Genomic DNA, 26,622 nt, shown 5'->3' with positions numbered 1-26,622 from the left:
GGATTTGTAAAGCGCACTACTCACCCGTGAGGGTCTCTAGGCACTGAGGAGGGGAGGTGGGAGAAGGTGAGAGGGGGAGGTGCTGCTACTGCTCGAACAGCCAGGTCTTGAGTAGTTTCCTGAAGGTCAGGAGGTCTTTGGTCTGGTGCAGGTGGGTGGGAAGAGTGTTCCACATTTTGGAGGTGAGGTGCGAGAATGATCTACAACCGGTTGTAGTTCTGCGGACGCGTGGGAAGGTTGCGAGGGCGAGGTCGGCGGAGCGGAGAAGCCGGGTCAAGGTGCTCTGCCAGCCCATCAGTGGTCCCAGAAGAACCCACAGCATGACCTATAGTAAGACTCTGCAGCAGAACCACTGTGCAATGCATCCCCAAAGCAGAACTTTGTTCTATATATTTGATACATTTCTATGACTCCTACACACTCTTTGTCTGGACTGTATGTTCTTCATCTCTTCTGGCATTCAGCATTTTAAATCTTGCATCTCCTAACACCAACTGCATGGTTAAACCTACAGGACAAACTACAAAAGAGACAAACATGCTGAACAATCTGAATAGCTGATTTTGGATTATGGGAAAACTAGTGTAGACTGCAGTTAGCTTCTCGTATCGGGTACAGTCAAGTAACTTCCTCACAAAGGTTATGAACTTCTCATTTTTCTTATGTTTTAAGTTTGTAAAGATCCTGGGGTATTGATTCTGCTATGGTGGGATCCACTAAGTAGGACAGACCCTATCATGCCATTTCTGCCTGTGACAAGTCACGTCAGTAGTTTTCCCTACAGTGGAGTCTAGATCCATAGTCAGGACAACTCTGTTCTATGCACAATCTGCATTAATGGGATGTCTGCAGATTTTGGGATAATCTCTTATCGTCCACCTCTAAATAAGTCTTTAACTCTATTCAGTGCACATTGTTGACCAATAAGCTTTATCTTACGAACATATTCTTATGGTACGGTAAATACCATGGGTAAATAGTAGCGTTTTACTCTGAGAAAAACAAGGCCTGATTTAGAGTTTGGTTGAGGGGTTACTCAGCCACAACAGTGATGAATATCCCGTCTGCCGAGATATAAATCCCATAGGACGCAATAGGCTTTATATTTCAGCAGACAGGATGTCTGGTACCGTTGTGACGGAGTAACCCCTCTGACAAACTCTAAACAAGGCCCTAATTGTAGGAAAAGTTGGAATCCTCAATTTCTAATAATAGTTTTAGGAATGCGAAAGAAGCTAAAAGAAATTAATTACTTTTTGAAAATTGGTCGTGGATTTACACAATGCCACCAATATGATTTTTCTGTTTTCAGTCCTTACTTTGAGCTGGCGTTTGCTGATGACCAGCACACATTTTTCTTCATTGGACATTTACTGAGAGCAAAAGAGGGAAAACACAGATGGGAAAGAAAGAGGAAGATAAGGGAAGAAAAACTGCCTCAGAGGGAGAATGCAGTAACCTGCAAGAGAGAAATAAGGGGGCAGTAAGTGTCTGGTAGTGGGTTAATGAATCATGAGTTGGATTCCAGACTAAGCAGTCATAGTATTCAAAGTGCTGACATGTTATAGCACTACGCAGTGACCTACGAGCAGAGCTTTGGACACTAGCACTCATTCTTTTACAAATAAAGCACTGTCTTTTTTCAATTAGACAATTTTGAGCATATTTACAAGAAAGTGGCACGTCAGTCCAGTTCTGCCACTTCTCATGCGTCACCCTGAGCCCCCTTAACAACACCATGTGGGTGCCATATTTACAATAATGCGCACTATGGCGTACGTTCAGACAATAGCTGCAAAAATGTTGAAACTATTGTGGAACTTTGCAGGATTAGCACCAAAAATTATGGCATGAATCCTGCAAAGTCAACGTAGGTCCATTGAAAACAATGGCAGCGTAATGACACAATGAAAGTTTGTAAACTTCACTGCGCCATTTTTACAGGCCTTCCTGCTTGTGATCACCGCCCTTGCATACATTGTGCATGGTGCAGGCATAAGGTGGCACAAGGGGTTACAAAGTAGTGCAATGCATGAATTGCTTCACTTTGCAAATATGGTGCAGGGCAATGGTCTCCTTAGTTACATTAGTGTAAAAAAAGCTGATGCTATTGTGGTGCAAGAAGGCGCAAGTAGCTTGTAAATATGCCGCTCAGCCTTTCTCATGAAATTAGGTCAGATTATGGTTACATTGACTCACACTTTCACACAATTATTCTATTCTGTCGTTTTGGCTCTACTGTTTATAAAAGCTATCCAAATGCCCCCCCAACATTTCTAAAATGCTTCTGAAATAAGTAGACATTTTCCTTTGGCTTTTACTTTTATGAAATAACAGATTGATGCAAATGGTGGGTGTCTGATAAAATAAAGAACGTGGGATTCTTCAGTGCGTAATAGTTGTTTCATCATAAATCGATAACTAAGATTTTAGATAAGCCCCGCACTTCAAAGTCAGTTGTGAAATTCGATAAAATTGTTAAGTGTAGTGTATCCAAGGGTGGATGCTTATGAAACAGAATGGTCTATGAATTTTTTAACACTTTTAGACTAGATTAAGTTTCCCATGTTGGTTGCCTTTTTATTGAAAACCATCGGGGTTGTGAATTGGTTTAATCCGGCAGTATGTTTGAGTGCATCTAAAGAGACTGATTATTTAACTGAAAAATATTATTTCTTCCAGGCAATGTGGATACAGCAAAGCCAGCCAGGATGGAGAGGAAGAGCTGTATTTCCACTGTAAGTTTCTCCGACTTTATAATGGTTGTTTGTACATCGCTACATTTTGTGGACATATTAATGGCTTTATTCTTCCAGCCCCACTCCCCTTTTGCTGATCTTCACATTGTTACGCTATGCTAATACCTGCTTTGATGCCTGCTGTCATCCCGCGTTTTCCCAGTGAACTGTTAGCTCTGCCAGATAAACCTCTCCCGAGACAGCAGACTTGACAGCTTCATAACCTAGTGTCCACGCGCAACAAGCCGCGCGCGCTTGGCAATCAGCTGCCGGGGCGCCGCGTGCCCAGGGACAGGTAGACGCTTTCAGCATTCTGTAGGGCGCATGAATTATTCTGTCAGCTATTCACGCCGAGACCATGAAAGGACTGCTTTGTTTTTGCAGGAGCACCTCTTGATTATCAAGCCGTGGTGATTCCGCAGACAACAGTTGTCAAAGAAAATTCAAATGTCAGAGCAGATGACTTTATTTGATTTCTGGCATATGCCACTTCAGCCCGCATCCTTCTGCTCCCCGGAGCATGTCAAAAGGAACTTGCTGAACCGGTTCTCTTTTCTGAAAAATATTTATTTTTCATCCTTTCTTTTCAGATCACTCATGACTCCATATTACATTAAACCTAACAAAATGCGCCCAGAGATGATGTTTACACTACACAGTTTGTGTTCAGGCCCTGTGTTAATTTGCAACATTTTACTTACAACAAAATACCAATAAGCTAGGGTTTTGAATAAAAGATGACTTTTTAGGTGTGGGTTTGAAAATAAATTTACAGGTAAATTTGAAAAGCCATTTATTAGCATGTAAAGAAGTACTGCTGTAGTACTGCTTCCTGTTCCCATAAATGTCTTTGTGAATTTTGCCACAAAATACACAATGTATAAAGAGGGTAGGGTCCTTTGTATTTATACTTATTGTGTATTACCATTCCCTGTTTTGGAACCGATTTCCAAAGACGTTTATAAGAACATGAACTAGTACTACGGGTTTACTTCTTCACATACTCATAAATAGCTTTCCGAACAGCGCAAAATGTCCAGTCCTCATACAGGACAGATCCAGTTCTATTTGTTCCAATTGTTTATGAACATTCCATGAACATTCACATTTCAGATGTTTTGGTCCTAATTTCCTGAAGAACTTGTGTGCTGTTAGTTTAGATACCTTAAAAAAGTCTTTGAGAACTGGCCCCTTTGTCTTCAAATATGTACATCTAGATGTTTTTAATGTATGAATTCATATTTAATACTTGAACGACAGGGTATATATTCTGGTTCAGTAGCGAGCCAAGTATGTACTGAGTAACATTAGAAACACTTAGAAACAAGGCATCTGTATAAATTGGCTGGAAAGCGATGATCTGCTTTCCTTTCTTCATGTCAGCCACAGAAGTGAGACATTTAGGGTGTAATAGTTGGTCCATGCCAGATTTGAAAGAAAACGCTAGGAATTGTTCCTGTTTGGATTCAGAATATTTGCATTTATCCCATGTAGTTAGCCTGAGTTTCAGCCATAGATATGGCTCTCGTGGGCATCCATGGATTAAACCCCATGGAGTCTAATATTCAGTGCATTAAATGGGAAAAAATAAGTGCAGGTACTAATTAAAATGAGCTAGTAGTGTGGTGGGTAGGGCTGGCGGCGGGACTAAGAGCAAGACATGAGGATACTTTGGCCCATATTTATACTTTTTTAGAGCTGCATTTGCGCTGCTTTTTGACGCAAAAGCGGTGCAAACTTACAAAATACAATAGTATTTTGTAAATTTGCCCCGCTTTTGTGTCAAAAAATGACGCAAATGTGGCGCTAAAAAAGTATAAATATGGGCCTCTATGACTTAAATAACAGTTGCAGCATATACCAAGACACATGAAAAATGTGTTTAAATAAAACAAGTTAACTCGTTACACAAAATGAAAGCGAAACACAATTATATTTTAACATTTATTTTGTTTTGTAATATTTGAAGCTTCTTAATGCCATACTGTTATTTGCTGTCGTTTTACACAATACTATATATTTTTGAGCATGCACACACACACACAAAGAAACAAGCAGAAACGCAGACATAAAGCATTCCACAAAGTGTCCTTAAAGTGTCCCGATTCTCTTCCTTTCATTCGCTTTTCTCTCACAGAAAAACACACATATACAAGAAGGCAAACACACATACCTAAACAGAACCTCGTTCTAAAAGACTCAGGAGGGATTAAAGCCATATTAAACTTCTTTCCTCCCATGGCTTTTTTGGTTGTCACTGTCAGCGGGGCTGCCTCAATTCCTGTGTTTGCACATATGTACACAGTAGTGTGAATGTGATTGACAGCACAGGGCCTGAATGGACCCTGTTCTGTCAAACACAGCGTGATGGTGAATACCCAGACATTAGGCACTTAGGCCCGTATTTATGCTTTTGCATCATTGACACAAAAGTGGCACAAACTTAAAAAAATACAATAATATTTTGTAAGTTTGCGCCGCTTTTGCGTAAAAAAATGACGCAAATGCAGCGCTAAAAAGTATAAATACGGGCCATAATCCCTGCTGAATAGCTCAGCGGGGTTGGCTCAGGGCAAGAGCAGCACCTTAGCTGTCAGAGGCAGGTTCCACTCTGACAGCCTAGTGCTCAGAGCACTAGCGGCTAATGAGCCTACCTTTAATGAGTACCGGTAGTCTCCTTGGCAGCAGAGAAGTGCCGGTACTCAGAGTGAGAAAAATAAGAATTGCAGGTACTTAGTACCTGTGAGTACCGGCCCATTTAAAACGCTGCTAATATTAATGTAAAATGTACTCTGTGAGAAAAGATCTATCATCCTCTGGTTCTAGAGCCCAAGCTCCAAGCAGCCATTAGTATCCCAGCGTGCACAATTAAACAATCAGAAGTATCAACAATAATATGGAATTTAAACAATCATCAGAACTTTGCTATGCCTCAGGACTCCTTAACTTAATGCGTCTCGTACTTTTTGTAATCCAGCAACATGACATAAGAGTATTAACAACACTGTTTTTGTAGTGGTTGCCTGACACATACATGCACCATGAAACTTGTATGTAGTGGTGGCTGACACATACATGCACAATGAAACTCACCTATGCAACCTCACCTCTTCTGTTGAATGGGATCTGCTTAACGCTTCCTCATTCTATCAGATTTGCATAAAACTTTGAGTGCATAACTGCAAAATCGATTTGGTTGAAACTTTCAGCCTAAAATAAATTGTTCTGAAATTTCAGCATTCATAGTTGTATTTCTAGCCATCTATTTATGATTGAGATGATTCCCATACCGCTCTTTCCCTCCATCTCTTCCTCTTTCCAGGCTCTTAGTTTTAATATTCTATTCATTTGTCTATCAGTCCCACAGATAGAGCACATCTCACTGCATTGCTGAAAGCATTGCAGGACTTCTTGTTCTAGTTGACGTTCCAGCTGATTCCTCTTTGCTGTATGTAAGACGGAGCCTAGTGCCGTTATCAAGAGCGGGGAATGGAGACAGTGTCACAACCCAGGGCTAGATAACTGGAGCCTATTACTAAATCTGTCATCATTATTCAATTATGTTCATTTTTTTAATTTTATTTAAATGCTTATAGTGAAGTGGCTGAATGTTTGAATATAGTTTTGTAGAAGAATCCTGGATATGGTACCAGAATATCAAGTTTTAAATATAATGCTACAAAAATATTGTAGACATCGACTACTAAAATGCTGTGACATTAAGGCCCATATTTGTACTTTTTTAGCGCCGCATTTGCGCCATTTTTTTAAGCCAAAAAATGCGCAAACTTGCAAAATACAATTGTATTTTGTAAGTTTGTCCCGTTTTTGCGTCAAAAAGCAGGGCAAATGCGACGCTAAAAAAGTATAAATATGGGCCAAAGTATATAGACATGTATCAACCTTAAGTACATATATAGTAAATCCAGGTATACTTATTTATACTTACGCCCATGATATTTTGGTAATTGATATTCTGACTTATCTTTGTAGCAGAATATTTCCATTATTCTGGCATACAGCCAAACCCTGTCAGAACTGGAAGAACAAGACCAAAGAGAGGAGAGCTCTGCACTGCAAATGCTCTATCTTTTATTGTGTTTTACTTCTCTTTGTCTTTTGAAGATTGACCTCTACTGTGTAGCATCTCAATAGCCTCCCTAGTGCTGTACGTTTTAACTGTCTTATTTTCTAGCCCTTCCTCAGGTCTTTGTAGCTAAAGATCATCCTTTTTGCTCCTCACATCCACTGCAATAGTGTTTCCTTTATTACCCAATCAAAAATGTACTGTTAACATAGGGTGGTCGTACTGGCTACTTGGTGTGATAATGCAACTAATAATGTCTTAACCTGTACGAAGGCCAATCCAATTAGTGCATCCTGAGCTCTGCAGAATCACATCACTCTTTCTGAGTTCTCTGAATAGCCACTATAGAACATAACAAGCATTTGCAATGCAATAGTTCTCGCATTTACTTGAGTGGGAGCTATTGGTATTGTAAATGCATAGCTTAACTTTTTTGGTCACATAAATTGATCAGGTCTGCCACATATTTTGGTCTTTTCTGCCTCATAATTTCAGTGGCTCTGCATGTAACTAAACGATTAGCAGACCTACTAGAATATTTTTTCAAACAAGAACCTTAAAACACAAACTACTTTCAGCTGTGAAACAAAAGTTTGAACTATGAAAGAGCTTAAAAAGACACTGAATGGTGGAAGAGGTTATTATTTTGGGATCCCCACTAATCTAGTGTGGGACCAAGAGCTGATCTAGACAGAAAGACCCTGTTGTGATGAACTTTTTGAAGGTGGTCCCATTGACCTAGGACCACCACAGACTGAGTTGGGGGCAAAAATGTTTTGTAACAAGAATGCCCTGCAAAGCATTATGGGGAGAGTTTCTGAATGCTGCAAATATTGCAGTATGTTGACTGCAATGCTCAGAACAGCCCCTAGAGGACACTACAATAAAATTAGCATTTGTAAGAAACACAGTCATGTAGCCATATAGTTAGCCGCTACAGGGCATACCCACATGAAAACAAAATGGCAGAAAATAATGCAGTGCAAACATATATTTAGCCCCTAGAGGGTCTAGTGCATTACAGGCAAGCCCAGGGGCAAATTAAAGTGATGGGTGTGAGATGGGAGCGGTTAAATCCTACAAAATAGATTACAACAGGTCAAAAAGCAGCACTTGCGTGATGCTATGCTCAACCCAAAAATGACAGATATGGTGGTTTGGTGGACTAATGCATTCACTTCAGGAATATGTGTTTGACATAGTCACAGGCTTGAATCACTCTGTGTTTATTCACCCTTTCACCCTTCCGAGGTTAATTACAAGAGGAAAACGGTGTAGGAACTCAATAAAAAGCCTGTACTTCAGTGCGTGATGTCACAATGCAGACTCCACCTATTACAGAAGCTATCCTTGATAGTGTATGCCACATTTCCACACAGACTCACACTGGCCTAACAGCTGGTTTTTGTCCCAGTACATGCTAGATACAATCGGGCTAGAAGTTTTCATTGAACATGTGATTTCACAAGGAGAGGACAATAAATTATTCAGAGAATACCATGCCAAATATTTTATGGATATTGCAAATCATTGAAGACATTTGAAATCTTATAGTGTAACAGGGGCGAAGGGCAAGTTGCTTTATGAAAAATGAAACTCCGTTGGGACTGGCAATGTTTTGCTTTTGACATGGAGTATTTTTAATTTATAGAATCCATGGCCACCATTCCCATTACATTCCTTTTGTAGTTGCAGCTCCACTGAGCGCACGCTGTCACTCATGAAAATATGAATACTGCACTTAAGAATCAGTGTGCTAAAACCATGTAGAATTACTGCATGTGATATGAGGGCATGCTATATTAGCCTCTACAGAATTGCTGCAATTCAGAATGAGGTAAAACCAGATGATTTTAAATTGTGACCTGCAGCCCAAATGCACAGAAACTGTTCCAAAAAATACCCCCATACAATTTTAGAGTGAAACAAATGACTAGGCCCACAAATGCAAAGCAAATCCTGTAATTTGCATTACAGTGATGAAAAACAGCATGCAGACATCAGCCAGCTATAGCGCCTACACTACTATACATACTCTACATGATTGTTTTCCATATGTCTGTAAAACCTTAATTACAATTTTTGTGTACCTTTTGGTCTGCAGTGTTTGGCTGTGCTAATGCCTTGGAATCAGTTTGTCCTGGTTATCACATGTTTGCATATATGAGGCCATAGCGCCACCTTAACACCCCCATTGCATCATTTTTTTTACCTAGTGTGGCGCTAAAGTGGCTTTTTACACGTGCCATATTTGCAAAGTGGCGCAATGCATGCATTGCGCCACTTTGTAAACCCTTGCTCCACATTATGCCTGTGCAAGGCATAATGAATGCAAGGGGGCATTCCCCTATTAGAGGCGCTGAGAAAATGGCACAAGGAAATCTAAGAGACTTCCTTGTGCCATTTTTTTCATCACTTTTAACGCCTGCTCAGAGCAGGTATTAAAAGGGGGCATGCCATTGAATACAGTGGGCCCCTATGTACTCTGCAGGAATAGCACCAGAATTTTGGTGCTATGCCTGAAGAGTACATCAATAGCGTTAGTAATTCTGATGCTTTTGCCCCATACCCTGCTCCATGGTGTGCTGTATTTTAAGTACGGTGCACACATGGTGGCGGTAAGGGGCACTAAGGAGTATAAGGAAAGTGGCACTGCACTGAGTGCAGTGCCACTTTTCTTAAATCAGCCCCTCAGGGTGCTTTATGTGGTTCTGTTACTGGGTTATGTAAATGCCAAAGTAAACAGCATGGTTCAAGCAATACATGCATAGGTTTCATTACATGTCAGATTATGACCATTTGTTGTAGTTCAGAACGTTTTACTGCATGTCAGATTATCACCACTTTTTATAATTCTGCACGGTTTACTGCATGTCAGATTATCACCAATTTTTGTAATTTCCCTCCAAAGGGACACACTAACCTAAACATGCTTTACACTTGTATCACAACAAAAGCCTGAAATTCAGGGGGCATGATTTACATATTGTGTTCTTTTATTGTTTACTTCACACTCCTCTCTTGTATGCAAAGTGCATCTGAAAGTCTAGGCCTGATTGTTAAAGTACTTTCTGCTAGGAGTTGTGTTTTACTCCAAGTTTAGACGTGACACACACATATATTCAGGAGTAAGACATATTAGGTGTAGATTTGTAGAGTCAATTTGGAAGGTTTACTGTCAATACAAGCCAAACCAGCATATATCACATGTAAAGTGTTGTTTTAAACATTTTAATGCTGGTCAACATCAAAGGCATCGTTTAAATGTTTGGTAACAACACAGTTCAAAGAACACCAACCTGGTGTCCAACTCAGCATAAATCTGCCACATGGCTAGGAACATGCTTTTAGTTTATCGCTAGCGGGTGGGCAATGTGATAGTTTACAACCTCAGATATGTTCTAAAACCCTTCAGCACATCCTTCTGACGCTAACTCCAACAGCCACAGCTCACTGAAGTAAACACTGCCACTCAACCGAGAGATGGTCTGGAACACAGCATCACAACATATGAACACTCAATGACTCGAACTTCAGGCTGCGATGCAAAATCTCAAAAACATATGGACGTTAGCCCAGAATACCAACTGGAGCAGCAAGAACAAGGCAGTACGAATGCTGCTGACAGAAAAAAACACAACACAGCTGTTGGAAAATGGGTTATTGGTAAGGGCAGGTAGGTACCTACACTTAGCAATAGGCCACTACCCTCCACTAATGTCCCATTAGGTCTTAGTAAATTAAACCCAGCTCAACCCTTGGTAGCTTGGCAACGAGCGTCAAGGCTTAACTTAGGAAACAGAGTGTAAAGCATTCAAATATCACAAAACAGTAATTAAATAAAACACAGGAAACAGTTTAAAAATCCAAAACCAATTTCTAAAAATAGATTATATTTTTATCTTTAAAATGACACAAAAACGAATAAAATCGTATAAGGGGAACCGGAGATATGATTTTTTAAAGAATTATTGTTTTTTTAGCACCTAGAAACAAAAAGCGGCAATCGGGTCATCTGGTTGCACCTCGGCCGTGGCAAAGTCAAAGTTTAAGGCCGACTGCGATGGAGCCCTGCTGGGCTACAGGCCGTGGGAGGCCTCGGTTAAAAGTTTACCTTCACACTTAGTCTCTTTTTCGAAGATTTTCTTCAGTGGGACGAACCTGCCAGTCCAATCCGACCTCCTGGAGCCCTTCTCCGGATACGCGTCGCGGGAATCCTCAGTGGAGATTTTTACCTTCAGACTTAGTCGTTTTTTCGAGGTGAAAATCCTTCGACCGGGGTAAAACTGGATCTTGATCCGACGTCCCTGGAGCCCTCCTCGGATACGCTGGCTGGGAGGTCCCGGACAACTTTTTACCTTCGAACTTAGTCTCTTTTTCTGAGATTTTCTTTACCGGGACGAACCACCAAATCAGGCCGGGTCGCGGATGAGGCAAGCCGGCTAGAGTTGCCACGGCGGGTCAGTCCCTCTATGGAGTTTTTTTTCAAAAGTTCTCCAAACTTCTGGGGCTTCTCCCAGATGTCTTTTAAAGGTTCTTTTGAGGTCCACAGCTCACCCCAAGGGTCCAGAAGTTCTGAGATGGTCCTTGGGGGGTGCACACTACAACTCCCAGAATGCACCTTGTGCAAGCTCCTTTTTGGCCACTGGACAGTGGTCAGCTGGTCGCTTTCTTCAGGAGTTAGTGCAGGGGACTCTGGTTAGCAATTTTTCACCTGTAGCAAACAGGGAGTCCCTCCTTGAACCAGTTGAAGCCAGGCAAAGTCCTTCTTGTGGTGAAGCCCAGGTGTGCAGCTGGTGCAGTCCTTCTGAGTGCAGGTTCCAGGTGCAGGTCAGGAGTCCAGCAGGGCAGTCCTTCTTCTTCTGTAGTTCTTCCTTGTTGGATGTGGTAGGGAACTGAGGTGTGGGTGCAGGTCTGCCAGTTTTATCCTTGCTCCTGGGTGAAAAGCAGGGGGGTCCTGGTTCTTCAATCATGTGCAGGGTCCTTCCCCCTGTGATGACCACTTCCTGGGAAGTGTGGCAAAAATCAATCCCAGGAGGCAACATTCTCCAAAAATCTATCATGGCTGAATCTGATTTTTGGAGGTTACATCTGGCTGAGCCCACCCACTGGTGTGACAAAAAATCATAAACACACCCCTCTCCTGCCCTCTCCTAATCTAATCAAGGGGCACCTAGTTGTCTGGGGTTACAGGATGTGGGGGCATTGCTGGTTGCTCCAAATTTCCTTCTCTGCCTTTGAAGACCAGTTTGGCAGCCCTCCCCCTTCCTGCCTCACCATCTGCTGAGGGGAGATTTCCTCCCACAGGCACATTCCTTTGTGTGAAGCCAGGCCACTTCACACCTCATCAATGCAGCCTGGCCAGGCTGCTAGAGGCTGGCCAATCAGAGCACAGCAGCAAAAACAATGCAGGGCTGAAATTGACAACTTTTCAGGTAAAGTTTGAAACTCTTTACCTGAACAAGTTATATTAAATCCCACAACTGGAAGTTGCGGGGTTTGGTCTAACAATTAATTTGATACCAAACTCTTGGTATCCATCATTTAAGGGGACTTTAAAAATTAAAATAAAGTCTCCCCATTCTAGCCTATGAAGGCCATTTACTACAGTGAGGTAAAAACGAATTTGGCTGTTTTTACTTCACCAGGGCTTATAAACTATTTTTATAAGGTCCCTGCTTATAGTTACATGGCACCCAGCCCTAGGGGCACATAGGGCACACCTTAGGGGTGACTTATATGTAAAAATAAGGTAGTTTAAGACTTTGGAACTACTTTTAATTCCAAAGTCGAATTTGCATATAACTTTAATTTAAAAGCAGCCAGCAAGGCAGGCCTGCCTTTAAAATGACACTGGGCACCTCAGCAGTGCAACTATGGGTGCACTACCTATGCTGTGGTCCCTAAACCTACATGCCCTACCATATACTAGGGACTTATAGGTAGGTTAACTTAGCCAATTATAATTAGCCTAATTTGCATATCCATTTTACACAGAGCACTGGCCCTGGGACTGGTAAGCAGTACCCAGGGCACAGCCAAGAGTCAGTAACCACCAGTACCTGTCCAAAAAGTGTGGGGGTGACCAGGGCAAAAAGGAGGACTTTCCTACAACAGCACCCCAGGTTATCCCATAACGCACCAAGTTAACGTTCGTAGAATGTGTGTGTGCAGTGCCTAATTTGGAAATAAAAAGGTGCCGGTGCCCAAAGCCCTCCTCAAACATGCGCCTGCTGCAATTAAATGTAAGAACACGGAATACTGAGGCAGCGTAATCCTGAAGCCATCTCGGGCCTCTTCAATCCATATAAAGCCACTTGCTGTCCCTTCAGCTCACTCTTCCAGCTTTCTATTTTCTCTCTTTGTGATGCCTTTTTGTTTTCCCCTTCATCTGTCTTTCCCATATGTGTCTTTTGCTCGCAGCAAATGTTTGAGGCAGAAGAATAAGCACCGGCCCTCAAAAATAAGTGCCGGTGCTCAGCACCGGAAACAACAAGCACAAATTGAGCACTGTGTGTGCGTCTGTGTTATGATCTACCTATTATACTGTGCCAGAAAGCATCAATAATTTTTTTTTTTCTGTGGAGCAGTGATGTAATTTTCTTATTATACATGAGTGTTAATTTCACAACTGCAATGTAATTAATAAACAATGTATAGATATTTTACAGATGCTGCCAGGTTGTCTGCAATTAACATTGTAATACATTGGTGACTGAAATACCTATTTAAAATGCCCAAATGACCTAGTGGAAAATAATGTTACCACTGCAATTGACTGGATGTAAGCCAAACTCAACTGCCCAGCAACACGAAAACAACTTCATAATTGTTCAGGAATAGAGAAAAAAACTCAAACTTCCTTGCAGTAAGAAATTAACCTTACACCCACACTGCACATCACAATAATAAAGCAACATTCTGGTCTGTAATGAGAAATGAACCACACAGCCCTGTGATAGGAAAACAGCCACACTGCTGTCCTGAAACGTGAGGGCAACCTTCTAATTGCCTTCCAGTATGAAGACAACCTCATACAACCGCACATTAAGAGAAAACAAGTATTGAAAATACCTACGTTAAGTGCTAAAACTCGAAACTTCATAAGTTGTGTGTTAACATGATCATTTAGATCTGACTGCTAAAACAAAGAGCAGAACCATCAATGTGCAAAATACATTTGCACCCGGTGTTCCCAGGTTTCTTAACCAATTTCAGATGTCAACTATTAACTAGGAATAACTAGTGCACACAGTAGTTGTGTCTGTTTCATATGTGTTATCATCACTAGTGCACTGTTTTGGGAGAACAGTTGCCACGATGTAGGATCTGGTGAGACATGCCAATGGAGTCATAGTAGTGGGTACAATTATCGCTCCTCTTCTAAGCACTAGGACTAAAATGGGCACAACTACAATATTTGTCCATTTAAAAACTAAAGCATATGTGTCTGAATGCAGTAGTGTATGCAAGGAACTATTTTGCAATGTACCGTGTTCAGGGCACTGCAGGTGGGTATCAGTGTGCCATGAGCTAAATTGGAAGGAAGAAAGTGGCCCCCACGTCTGCTGTCTGAATTATAAAATAAATCAATAATCATCGTTTATTGGGCCACTTTAGCATCTGAGTCCAGTGCCTTTCCACCTGCTGCACCTATAGTAGCTATGGCCCTGTGGGCCTACAGTAAAGCATGTAAGTGAGAAGCTTCCTATATGATGCTGTTCCTGTGACTTCAGCAGCTTCCTCAGCTGAGATGTGCTGTTCGAGGAGTCCCGGCTTTAGTCTCGAATCAGTGGATTTCTGCAGAAAAACAATCGCACTCATGGCACACAACAACCTGTGCTTGATTTGTGCCACGGTTGCAGGTGGTGGTACGGACGCTTATTTTTGGAAACCAAGACTTAATTTTCATCATCAGGTTCTGACCGACAACAAGGGAAAAAAAAATTGGAAGGGAAAGATAGGAAGACATAAACTAGTACTCATGTTACTGAATTCGTACCACCCCACTTTGGAATGTCAATTTATAACACTTTTAAAATGACTGCGGAATTAGCCTATAAGTTTCCAATAACCTATGTGAAGTGAGCACCCTGCGCACTCTCTGTCTTCCATATTTGTCACGCTGGCAGGTGCAGCCATGTTTCTAATGTTATGTGGTGAAGAAAGTTTCTCTTTTAGAAGTTGACAAGACAGTAGATTAAAAAGAAGCTACGAGCCAAGGGTCTGTGAGGACTTCAAGAGCCCATCCACGAGCTAAGCCCTGAAAGTATTTGGAATGAAAATCATAAAAGAGACATCTTGTAAAAAGACGATAAAGTTAATTGAAACAAGCAATCAAAAGCAAGCAATGACATGGGAGGGATATTGGGAGCGGCAGACATAAACAGGAAACTCAGGGACAGGCAGGAGGTTCTGGGCAAGGCAACGTGAGCCGATTCAAACCGCCATGACCGCCATAAGCATGAGTGCAAAGGAGAGACACAAAAGAAGGCGGGACAAAAGTAAAGCATTTATCAATGACATCAAGGGATTTTTAAAAGGCAAGCCCTCAAACGAGTGACAGTAATGGGCATGAGGTGGGTGTGTTTAAAGCCCACAGAGAGATGATAACAGGTCGGAAGCACTTGTGTGCTCAACCTAAAATGGGGGATTGCTCCTCTGATCAGCTTTACCTACAGACGTTGATATGTGCTAATCAATTGTTCTGAGGTATTTTATGCAAATCATGTATTATTGGTTGAAATCTTTATTTTTGTGGTAAAAAAATAAAAGTGACATCATGAAATGCAATAGAGTGTTATTGTATATATAGCTAATGCTAGAAATGGGGTCTTTGGTTGACAGTCAGGTTACCCCCTGTTCAAGCAAGGACCCTCACTCTAGTCAGGGTAAAAGAGAATCACCCTCAGCTAACCCCTGCTTACCCCCTTGGTAGCTTGGCAGAGCAGTAGGCTTAACCTCAGAGTGCTAGGTGTAAAGTATTTGTACCAACACACACAGTAACTTAATGAAAACACTACAAAATGACACAACACCAGTTTAGAAACATAGAAAATATTTATCCAAACAAAACAAGACCAAAACGACAAAAATCCGACATACACAGGTCAAGTTATGAATTTTTAAAGATTAAACTCAAAAATAGCGCTTAGAAACAAAAATGCTTCGATGAGGTGTTAACATGGCGTCGTGACGGAGTCGTTCTCAACAAGCCGACACCAGTGGCGCCAGACACGGAGTCGTGTAGACCCCCAAGTACAGTACCTTTGGTGAAGAGTGAAAACAAGCCGATGCGCGAAGTCGGGGATCGCGGTGTCTGTGCGAAACGTTGAGTTCGTGCACCTCGAACGGCGTTGGTCACGACGTGGTGCGGCAACTTCCACGGAGTCTCGGACTTCAGCGGGGCTGCTGCGGCGTCGCGTCTGCGAAGAGCGTCCCGTTCCAGCGAAGGTCACGGCGTCGGGTGCAGGCAGCGTTACCGGATTCAGCAGCGGCGTCGGTCCGGAGTCGTCCGAAGTCGATTTCCTTGGATTTCCACCAGCTTTCCTTTCAAGGGCCCAGGGACTGGATAGGGCACCACTTGTCGGGGCAGGAGTCTCTCCAGAGACTCCAGGTGCTGCCAGAGAGAAGTCTTTGCTGTCCCTGAGACTTCAAACAACAGGAGGCAAGCTCTAACTCAAGCCCTTGGAGATTTCTTCACAAGATGGAAGGCACACAAAGTCCAGTCTTTGCCCTCTTACTCTGGCAGAAGCAGCACTGCAGGAAAGCTCCACAAAGCACAGTCACAGGCAGGGCAGCACTTCTTCCTCAGCTATCAGCTCTTCTCCAGGCAGAGGTTCCTCTTGGTTCCAGAAGTGTTTCTCAAGTCTGTAGATTTGGGTGCCCTTCTTATACCCATTTTAGTCTTTGAAGTCACCTTTCTTCAAAGGGGACTCACACCTACTTGTGAAATCCTGCCTTGCCCAGGCAAGGCCTCAGACACACACCAGGGGGTTGGAGCCGGCATTGTCAGAGGCAGGCACAGTCCTTTCAGATAAAAGTGACCACTCCACCCCTCCCTCCTAGCAGAGATGGCTAATCAGGAAATGCAGGTTACACCCCAGCCCCCTTTGTGTCACTGTCTAGTGCGAGGTGAAAAACAACCCAACTGTCAAACTGACCCAGACAGGGAATCCACAAACAAGGCAGAGTCACAGAATGGTCTAAGCAAGAAAATGCTCACTTTCTAAAAGTGGCATTTTCAAACGCACAATCTTAAAATCAACTTTACTAAAAGATGTATTTTTTAATTGTGAGTTCAGGGACCCCAAACTCCACATGTCCATCTACTCTCTAGGGGAATCTACACTTTAATCATATTTAAAGGTAGCCCCCATATTATCATATGAGAGAGACAGGCCTTGCAACAGTGAAAACCGAAATTGGCAGTATTTCACTGTCAGGACATATAAACCACATTACTATATGTCCTACCTTATCCATACACTGCACCCTGCCCTTGGGGCTACCTAGGGCCTACCTTAGGGGTGCTTTACATGTAAGAAAAGGGAAGGTTTAGGCCTGGCAAGTGGGTACACTTGCCAAGTCGAATTTACAGTGTAAAAATACACTTACAGACACTGCAGTTGCAGGTCTGAGACATGATTACAGGGTTACTTGTGTGGGTGGCACAGCCAGTGCTGCAGGCCCACTAGTAACATTTGATTTACAGGCCCTGGGCACCTCTAGTGCACTTTACTAGGGACTTAACAGTAACACAAATATGCCAATCATGGAGAACCAATTACGTACAAATTTTAAACAGGAGCACTTGCACTTTAGCACTGGTTAGAAGTGGTAAAGTGCCCAGAGTAACAAAAACAGTAAAATCAGAGTCCAGCACACATCAACAACCTGGGGAACAGAGGCTAAAAGTTAAGGGAGACCACGCCAAGGATGAAAAGTCTAACAGCTAACATATGCATTATTCTAATAAGTTGTGATACAAATGATTAATGCTATATTGGATTAATATTGTATGTGATTGCAGACTTGTAAAAGCACATTAACATGTGAAGATGTAAAGTGGTTTCTTTTTTATTTTTGAACTGTTTCTGCCTGCTGTACTTGACTGGCGACCCTGTCCTTCTTAAGAGTGTCACCAGGATTTGTGGTGAAGCATAGACACAGACAAGTCAATTTGAGATTTCTCTCTAAACAAACTGTATGACTCACCCTTTGGAGGTGTGAGATGGCCTAGCTTGCTAAATGCTGAGTCATGTTGGTGATTTGTATAGTATTAAGGCGTTCTGAAATTTGCTTCAAATATGTGGTACAGGAGAAATGGAAAAGAGGAATGAGAGAGAGGACAGGGGCTAATATAATAAAGGGAATGACAAATGATCCATATGGATGTAGTGATATTCACCTAAATGATAATTTCTCACAGACTAGTCAATATTGTCTTGAGGGTAGCGTACTTTATGCATCTCACCAACAAGGAGGAAGAAAATGGTGGCAGAAAAGAGGAGGTGGTATAATTTGGGTGAATGAGAGCAATAATAGTATTTAGGAGTTTAAACTTTTCCAGAAATGTTATGCTAGGCCAGAGGGAGCCCCAGGGGAGGAGGGAGACTACCTAGACCTCTACACACACTATCAGCATTCGGATTTCTCATCCAAGCTACCTTATATTGATACATTGTAACTGTGTGGCCTAGAGCGAAAGGGGGAGCTGGATGGAGAGAAAGAGAGAGAGATTGATTGATTGATTGCAGGCTTCTCTTTTCAAATGTTTGCAACAGAGAACTTAATGTGAAGAGGTGAAGCCATCAATACGATTCTTAAAGGTTTGTTTGAACCTAAGACTCGCGTTGTCTAGCTTGTAAACAGAGACCCACTCACCTTTGGTCCTACACTGCCTATCTTGTTTCCTTCGCTTTCCTTACATGCTATGTCTGAGCAATATTTCTGGATAAGCTTCCAGTGGCAAGTTTTTTCATCTATGGGTACGCAAAGACCAGGAACGCAAAGACCCAGAAACACAACTTGATAGAAGGCAAGGGCAGGGAAATGGTTACTGTGGAGCTTGTGGTGCTGGCAGAAATCCAGGGAATTTGGGCATTGTTCTGATGCTGCAAGTGGCTTACCATCTGATACTCTTGGGCAATGCTCTTTCCGTCTATGATCTCAGTAGTTATGAAGGCAGTGGAAGGTGCTGGGAGTAAACAGGGCTTCTAGAGCCCAGCTTACTTTCTGTAGTTTTGAATTCTTGGTCGTCCTCTAGACTCTCAGAAGCAAATGTGAGGCCTTATAAAGGTTCATAGTGGAATAAGAAGACACCTCTCTGATCTCATCTTTGTCAAAGGCTGTAAGATGTTACTTTCACTAACCCAGGCATGCTGGTGCATAGACACCCAGAAAGTGGGCGGACTGAGATAATCCTTCAAAACACATAAGTTAACTGTAGAATTGAACATCTCCCAGCAAGTGGTAAAATTGATATATGAAAAAGTATGTAACAAAGATAACTAAAATGGGGAGCGTGAACATAGATTTTAATTTGTAGTGGGAGCTTGATACAAAAGAAACCTGCGCTTTACATAAATATGGCCTACATAAAAAAGTGGTATGCTGAAATTAACCGGAACAATGCAGCTTTAGCACACTCACTGCATGGCCTTATGGCTTTGTTGAATTCTGTGCAAACTGTTGTACCACCGGACAGTTACTAAGCATACGAGAGCCAGACTTTACCCCTACTCTTGCCCTTTGTTAGACGCACCATGACTAGATGAAGAAATGGCAACGACTTTCTGGGGCTAATCAATTAGACAGAATTGGCGGGGTTGCTGTTTTGGAAATATTTGTAAAGGTAATGTTTGCACTGTAGAAAGCCGCTTGTATGTTCAGTGAAACATCTTTAAGGATGGCTGTGTGAGAACGTTCAGAGTGGGACATTTCTCTTCTGTACATTCGCATGTGTAGGTATAATGCCTATGGGATGAGGAAATGGACACATATAAGGATATTTAGCACTTCTGCACTGCGCCAAAGCCAGGCTGACCATTCTGTCTGACATTTCTCCTGCAAACTGCAGTCGAGGGGACGGATTTCTGAGCAGAGTGGGCTTCCATGACTCAACCATGACGTCCACCGTGCTTGAACAATCCAACACAGCACTCCCAGATCAGTGCATATGGTCACCAGAAAATCACTATTCTAAAAACATAAATAAAGGAAGCCTAATGGTAGAAAAACGAGCCAACCCTGCAATGACATTGAGGGAGTGGGGTCAAGTGCTCCTGATGTCACTTCTGCTTCCCCCAGCAATTTAATGAATATAGGTCATTGTCAAACTGGCTGCCGATATTTCGCTTCTAACACAGCATTATTTTAATTTGAGCTGTTTCTTAAATTCTTCTGGTACAAAGAAAACACCACTCTAAGGTAGGGAATGAGAGCATAGGACGTTCACCACAAAATGTAAATATTCTTTACTCTTTAGATCTCAAATTCGCTTGTTTGATTACACTGAAAGACGCATGGGCTCTGTGTATTTGCACCCTCAGCACTTGAAATGCAATGCTGCAATATGTACATTGCCATATGAATTATGTGATTCTGCAGCTGCAGCGTTTTCAAGTAAATATGGATTTGTCACTCTTGCCACATGTTCTACCATCTGCAGCACAATTTGGAGATTTGCGCAAAAATGTGTTTCAAGCTAAAACTGTTCAAACGTTACTAAAATAAAAGAGGTGGAGGTGGTGTAAAGCATTAGTAAACACTATGGACAGTAGTTGATTGTTATATTCACATTTTAAACAGGATTTATTAAGGGAAAACATTCTCCTAGCAGTGGTAAAGTCTCTAAATGGTGGGTAAAAGGAGGCGAAGGGTACATATCTGCCTTATGAAAAGAAATCCTGGAACATTTTAATATAACGGAAACAGGATGATATAATGATTACTTCTTTGTCATGAAATTGTTTTGTTTCATTATTCATGCAATTTCATTATGCACCACTGACACATTTTTAATATGGTGGTTATATCAAAAGGGCTCTGAGAGTGCAGACAGAAAAATCTCAGAACATTTCCTTTTCTTTCTACGGTCTAATGACTTTAATCTTACAATACCTCTTAGTGGGACACTTATGTTAAATGTATGTATTGTACAATAGTGTTCTGCCATTATGCTTCTTAATGAAGAGGTGACGCCAATGGCCTATAAAGTGGACAAAAACCTAGGCCAACACATATCACTAATCCAATTCTCAAGGGGAGGCGAAGAACAAAAAAGGCGCTTATTTTAATAAAATAATTCACAGCATGTAGACTTGTTTTCTTCTGTGTGCAACACTATGTGATTTATTCAAACGGTTTTATTCTGGGACTAAGAACACCGTATCATTCTGCTTCCCTGCAAGACAAAATCATTATTTATTGGTGAAAAACATTTTCAATAGAACATGCTGAAAGTGATCACCTTTCTTTCTGGAGAAACATTAGTATGTTGAATTCTATTGAGCTTCATTATTTTAACAACATTTACTTTAAAATGTCAAAACAGCAAGGCAGATTGTCAGATTGTGACGCATAATGTTACATCGTGTTTTTCCTTGTCTCATAATTTAGTCAAAGCTGCCACATAACTTTGCCCTATTCTGCTGCATGGATCCTGTTGCGCTACCTGAAGTCAAAGCTATGTATCTTATTTTATAAAGCAGGTGTAGGGGTTTATGGTAGCATTGCAGAGATACTGCCAACGCTGCTCCTGCTCATCAGTCACTGCCTCTTGCAGGGGCACTCTGGGTTTCCTTTGGGAAAGAGCCAGTGATTCCTCCACAGGTTGGTATAGTCTGTGATTGCAAACCAAGAGGTGTCACTGAAGTGTCCATGGAACCCTGGTTGACTTCTAAATGGCAGACTTGATGTCATCCTCTGCCACTTTTTGAGTGGGCCACTTGCATTCCCCCAACAAAGTTTTTTTTTGCTTGTGCATCTACGATGTGGTGCAAGCATACAGGCGAGTGCAGTCCGTCGTTTGCTTGGGGTCATGGCATTCTCAAAATGAGGCAGTTCTCAATTTACTGTGCATGTTTGCTTATTTAGCAATTGCTAACTGAATATTCAGGGCCGGACTGGGAATACAAAGCAGCACTGGCAAATTGTGTCAGAACAGCCCCCATAAAGTGCATAGCATGCGAGCCCGACCAGAACTATAGGGGCTAGGTGTTCTCCCCCCAAGAAAATGTGTGAAAAATGTCAAAAATTGTGTATTCTACAACACATTTTTCATTATATATTCAACTGAATTCATTTTGAAAGCATAGTAAATGATGACCTTAAAGTGCACCAGGATGCGACAATGTTATTGGGGCTCTTCAATGATTCCCTCAAATTACCCTGTAACAGTGCCTCTCATCTCTCCATAACCCTTCTCTAACATGTATTTTATTTGTTTTTATAGCGTAGGGTGTTAAAGCACTTTACATACAGGGACAATGAATCATATGTGTGCAAATCAGTGCATAGAAAATGTTACATAAGACAAAGGGGACTACAAGGTGTAGGATTCACATGTCAATCATACTGGTATGCATTTTTAAAACTGCTTGGTCTGAGGAAGCATAAACTCAGGATTCAGAATGTAACACAGCAGTTTGGGTTAACTTTACTAATAACAATTTATTTCTACCCAAACAAGTCCTTTTTAGCAAAATTAGGATAATCAAAGACTGGGAAAAAACATAACTTTCTAACCTGTACATGCTGTTTGCGTGCAGCGCTATAATCGCAGTTCATAGCTCACTGTGCTAGATTATGATTGTAACTTATGAACTGCACAGTAACAAAAGGATCTCTGTGACTAAAGGAGTATCCCACTGAGCTATACACATAAAATACTGTTCTGTGATCTGCATAGTTCATATTCTTAGCAACAGGCATATTAATCCTCTGCGCTACCTTAAATGAGTCAAGGCTGCCACTAGACAAAACTCCATCTTTCTCCATCAGGTACATTAATCACCAGAGTTATCTTGGCACTTTTATTGTTGCCTGAAAACTGTTGGATAATATAAGGAATTCTGCAGTGCTTTTAATACTGCTGCAGTGCTACAAAACCAGCCCCCAGTAACAAAAGCGCCACTACACCCTTCTAGCCTTCCGGGGAAATGTCCAGTGCCCGGTATGGGTAGTCTGATCTTGTGAAAATTAAAGAAGGGCTTGCACATATGTGTCTGACTCTTTCTGTCACCCGAGAGTGCCAATAATCGAATGCAAATGCCTATTGTGCACGCGGAACACGTTCCCAGTATGGAATGAGAAGAACGGTCTCGGAAGTTGGAATCTCACCTTCTAACCAAGGGAAGCGCAGATGTACATTGTGGTCCACACTAGGAGGCTGCTAGCTGTCACTCTAGTTCTGACAACGGAGCTGGGATGCAGGGGAAGGCATTGCTAAAGATGAGTGTGTCACAAATACAGATCCGTGTATGTTTGAATTTTTCTACATTGCATAATTGTGCTTGTTACTTTTTTTGTATTTGAATAGCCTGTTTAGTCAGGGGCCCTGCAGGATGTTGCAGTAGAATGCTCAGTGAGGTGGTTTTAAGTCTAGGATTCAGATGTCACAATGAGGAGTTAGTGCTGCCTCTGGTTGGTCAATTGTAGCAAGTGTGATATTCAGCAAGTGCACATCGCAGCAATGCCCCTAACCAGTAACGTTTGATATCCACCGAGTCAGAATGTTTTTGTGGAATAAAGGGTCCAGTACAAAGTTAGGTGTGTGGGTGCCCACGTGCGTGTCAAGAAACATGAGCATGTTTGGATATGTCATTTTTCCCACGTCTGAATTCCCTACCATTTCATGTGCGTATGCGTACGAGTGAGTGTCGTGTGCTTACCCTCACTTGTGTAGGTAAACATGAGCTTTAATATTTAGGTCCATATTTATACTTTTTGACGCAAACCAGCACCAACGCTGATTTGCGTCACAACTTTTTTTACCGCCGGCTAACGCCATTCCTACGCACCATGCGGGCGCCTTATTTAAGGAATGGCGCTGCGACTGATCTGAGTAAAAAAAAAATGACTCAAACCAGGCAGCGCCGGCGTAGGGTAGGGAAAAATGGGCGTTGTGTGTAAAAAATGGTGCAAGTCAGGTTTGAGGCAAAAACCATGCTTTTGCCGCCCTAAGTGCGCCCGGTATGCCCAGACGTGGGTCCCGGGCTCACTGTGCCACTGGATTCAAGCTAGCCTGGCTGATGAGGGGTGAAACCCCGAAACCGGTCCCAGGATGCTTGTTTCCGGTCCAGGGAGAACCTGGCCTGGCAGTTCGGGCTGGACTGTTCCCATGAGGAACAGGGTCAAGACTGATTTGCATATGGCTGGGTTCAAACTGGGGTGGCATGGTGAGCAAAATAATGGATGGATTAAACCCAGATCTGTGACTGGGGGTGAATGTTTGATTGGTTCCGCATTCCGTCCATCCAGTTACGCTATCCCACAGCGTTTGTGTTTTGCTTTGCTTTTGCCGCCCTAAGTGCGCCGGGTATGCCCAGACGTGGGTCCCGGGCTCACTGTGCCACTGGATTCAAGCTAGCCTGGCTGATAAGGGGTGAAACCCCGAAACTGGTCCCAGGATGCTTGTTTCCGGTCCAGGGAGAACCTGGCCTGGCAGTTCGGGCTGGACTGTTCCCATGAGGAACAGGGTCAAGACTGATTTGCATATGGCTGGGTTCAAACTGGGGTGGCATGGTGAGCAAAATAATGGATGGATTAAACCCAGATCTGTGACTGGGGGTGAATGTTTGATTGGTTCCGCATTCCGTCCATCCAGTTACGCTATCCCACAGCGTTTGTGTTTTGCTTTGCTTTTGCCGCCCTAAGTGCGCCGGGTATGCCCAGACGTGGGTCCCGGGCTCACTGTGCCACTGGATTCAAGCTAGCCTGGCTGATGAGGGGTGAAACCCCGAAACCAGTCCCAGGATGCTTGTTTCCGGTCCAGGGAGAACCTGGCCTGGTAGTTCGGGCTGGACTGTTCCCATGAGGAACAGGATCAAGACTGATTTGCATATGGCTGGGTTCAAACTGGGGTGGCATGGTGAGCAAAATAATGGATGGGTTAAACCCAGATCTGTGACTGGGGGTGAATGTTTGATTGGTTCCGCATTCCGTCCATCCAGTTACGCTATCCCACAGCGTTTGTGTTTTGCTTTGCTTTTGCCGCCCTAAGTGCGCCGGGTATGCCCAGACGTGGGTCCCGGGCTCACTGTGCCACTGGATTCAAGCTAGCCTGGCTGATGAGGGGTGAAACCCCGAAACCGGTCCCAGGATGCTTGTTTCCGGTCCAGGGAGAACCTGGCCTGGCAGTTCGAGCTGGACTGTTCCCATGAGGAACAGGGTCAAGACTGATTTGCATATGGCTGGGTTCAAACTGGGGTGGCATGGTGAGCAAAATAATGGATGGATTAAACCCAGATCTGTGACTGGGGGTGAATGTTTGATTGGTTCCGCATTCCGTCCATCCAGTTACGCTATCCCACAGCGTTTGTGTTTTGCTTTGAAATCTGACTTGCACCATTTTTTGACGCACAACCCCCATTGAAATGACTCCTGTCTTAGCAAAGAAAGGAGTCATGCCCCCTTGCCCAATGGCCATGCCCAGGGGACTTCTGTCCCTTGGGCATGGTCATTGGGCACAGTGGCATGTAGGAGGGCCCAAATTAGCCCCCGCCCCATGGCACTTTAAAAAAAAAAACACTTACCTCAACTTACCTATACTTACCTGGGATGGGTCCCCCATCCATGTGTGTCCTCCAGGGGTGGGCGAGGGTGGCAGGGGGTGTCCCTGGGGGCAGGGAAGGGCACCTCTGGACTCTTTCCATGGTCAGAGACCATGGAAGTGAGCCCACCGGTCCCTTAACGCCTACCCTCACCCAGGTGTTAAAAATGGCACACATCAGGCTGTGCGCCGTTTTTTAAGGCCTGCCCCATCCTGTGCGTCAAAATGATGCTGGAGTATAAATAAGGTGCACAGGCCTTAAAGTCATTTTTTGGACGGGAACGCCTACCTTGCATGTCATTAACGCAAGGCAGTTTCCCGCATCCAAAAAATGACGCACACAGAGGAATTTTGACGTCCGCGGGCGTCAAAGTTTAAATATGGTGCACGGTTTGCGTCAAATGTGCGTTGAAATTCGCCGCAAACAGAGTATAAATATGCCTCTTAATGCTTTTTATCCATATCTCCACCCTCTACTCATGACGTGTTTATATGGTCTCACACATTCCTTTTGTGCTAATAAACTATTTTTATTGAATGCATGTGTAACTCGTCAATGACAACCATTCCTCTTCAGTACTTTCTTACTACTATGGGAGGGGTCCGGTGTCATGAGGTCATGTCTACACAGGGCAGTGTCATTTGATATGAGCACAATAGTACCATGTGAATCAATTTATCTCATGTAAATTGTACGTCGCTCCCAGTGTATTTTGCTGTCTTGTGATGTTCCTAGTTAAACCCGGGTGGTCTATAACACACCAATTTTTCCTTATGAATGATCTAAAGGCAAATACGTCTTGTCTCGCTTGTTTATATACAGTATGTAAAGCTCAAACAAATGCACAACAGTGGGCACTGTGAATGTCAAGAGTCATTCAGAAAGGGTTTTGTGCTTATGTCTGTCACATATGTGTCACTTTGTAAGGATTTTATCTGCTGTGGTGCAACAAACAGCATGCACTTGTTGTTATTTGCCTGTGTATGGTAGGTTTTTGAAGAAGTTGTGTCCCCATATGACC

At 42.8% G+C, this 26,622-nt stretch overlaps 1 protein-coding gene across 1 annotated transcript in view; it reads left to right on the top strand.

The window, feature by feature from the left end:
- Positions 1-26,622, top strand: part of EPHA10 (EPH receptor A10) — a 1,402,205-nt gene that overhangs the window by 805,671 nt on the left and 569,912 nt on the right. Inside the window, exon 9 of the mRNA XM_069223890.1 lies at positions 2,683-2,738. Coding sequence (XP_069079991.1) covers positions 2,683-2,738 — 56 coding nt within the window. The remainder of the gene's footprint in view (positions 1-2,682; positions 2,739-26,622) is intronic.

Source organism: Pleurodeles waltl, chromosome 3_1 (assembly GCF_031143425.1).
Source record: "Pleurodeles waltl isolate 20211129_DDA chromosome 3_1, aPleWal1.hap1.20221129, whole genome shotgun sequence".
Taxonomy (NCBI): domain Eukaryota; kingdom Metazoa; phylum Chordata; class Amphibia; order Caudata; family Salamandridae; genus Pleurodeles; species Pleurodeles waltl.
This window is presented reverse-complemented; position numbering and strand designations above follow the sequence as displayed.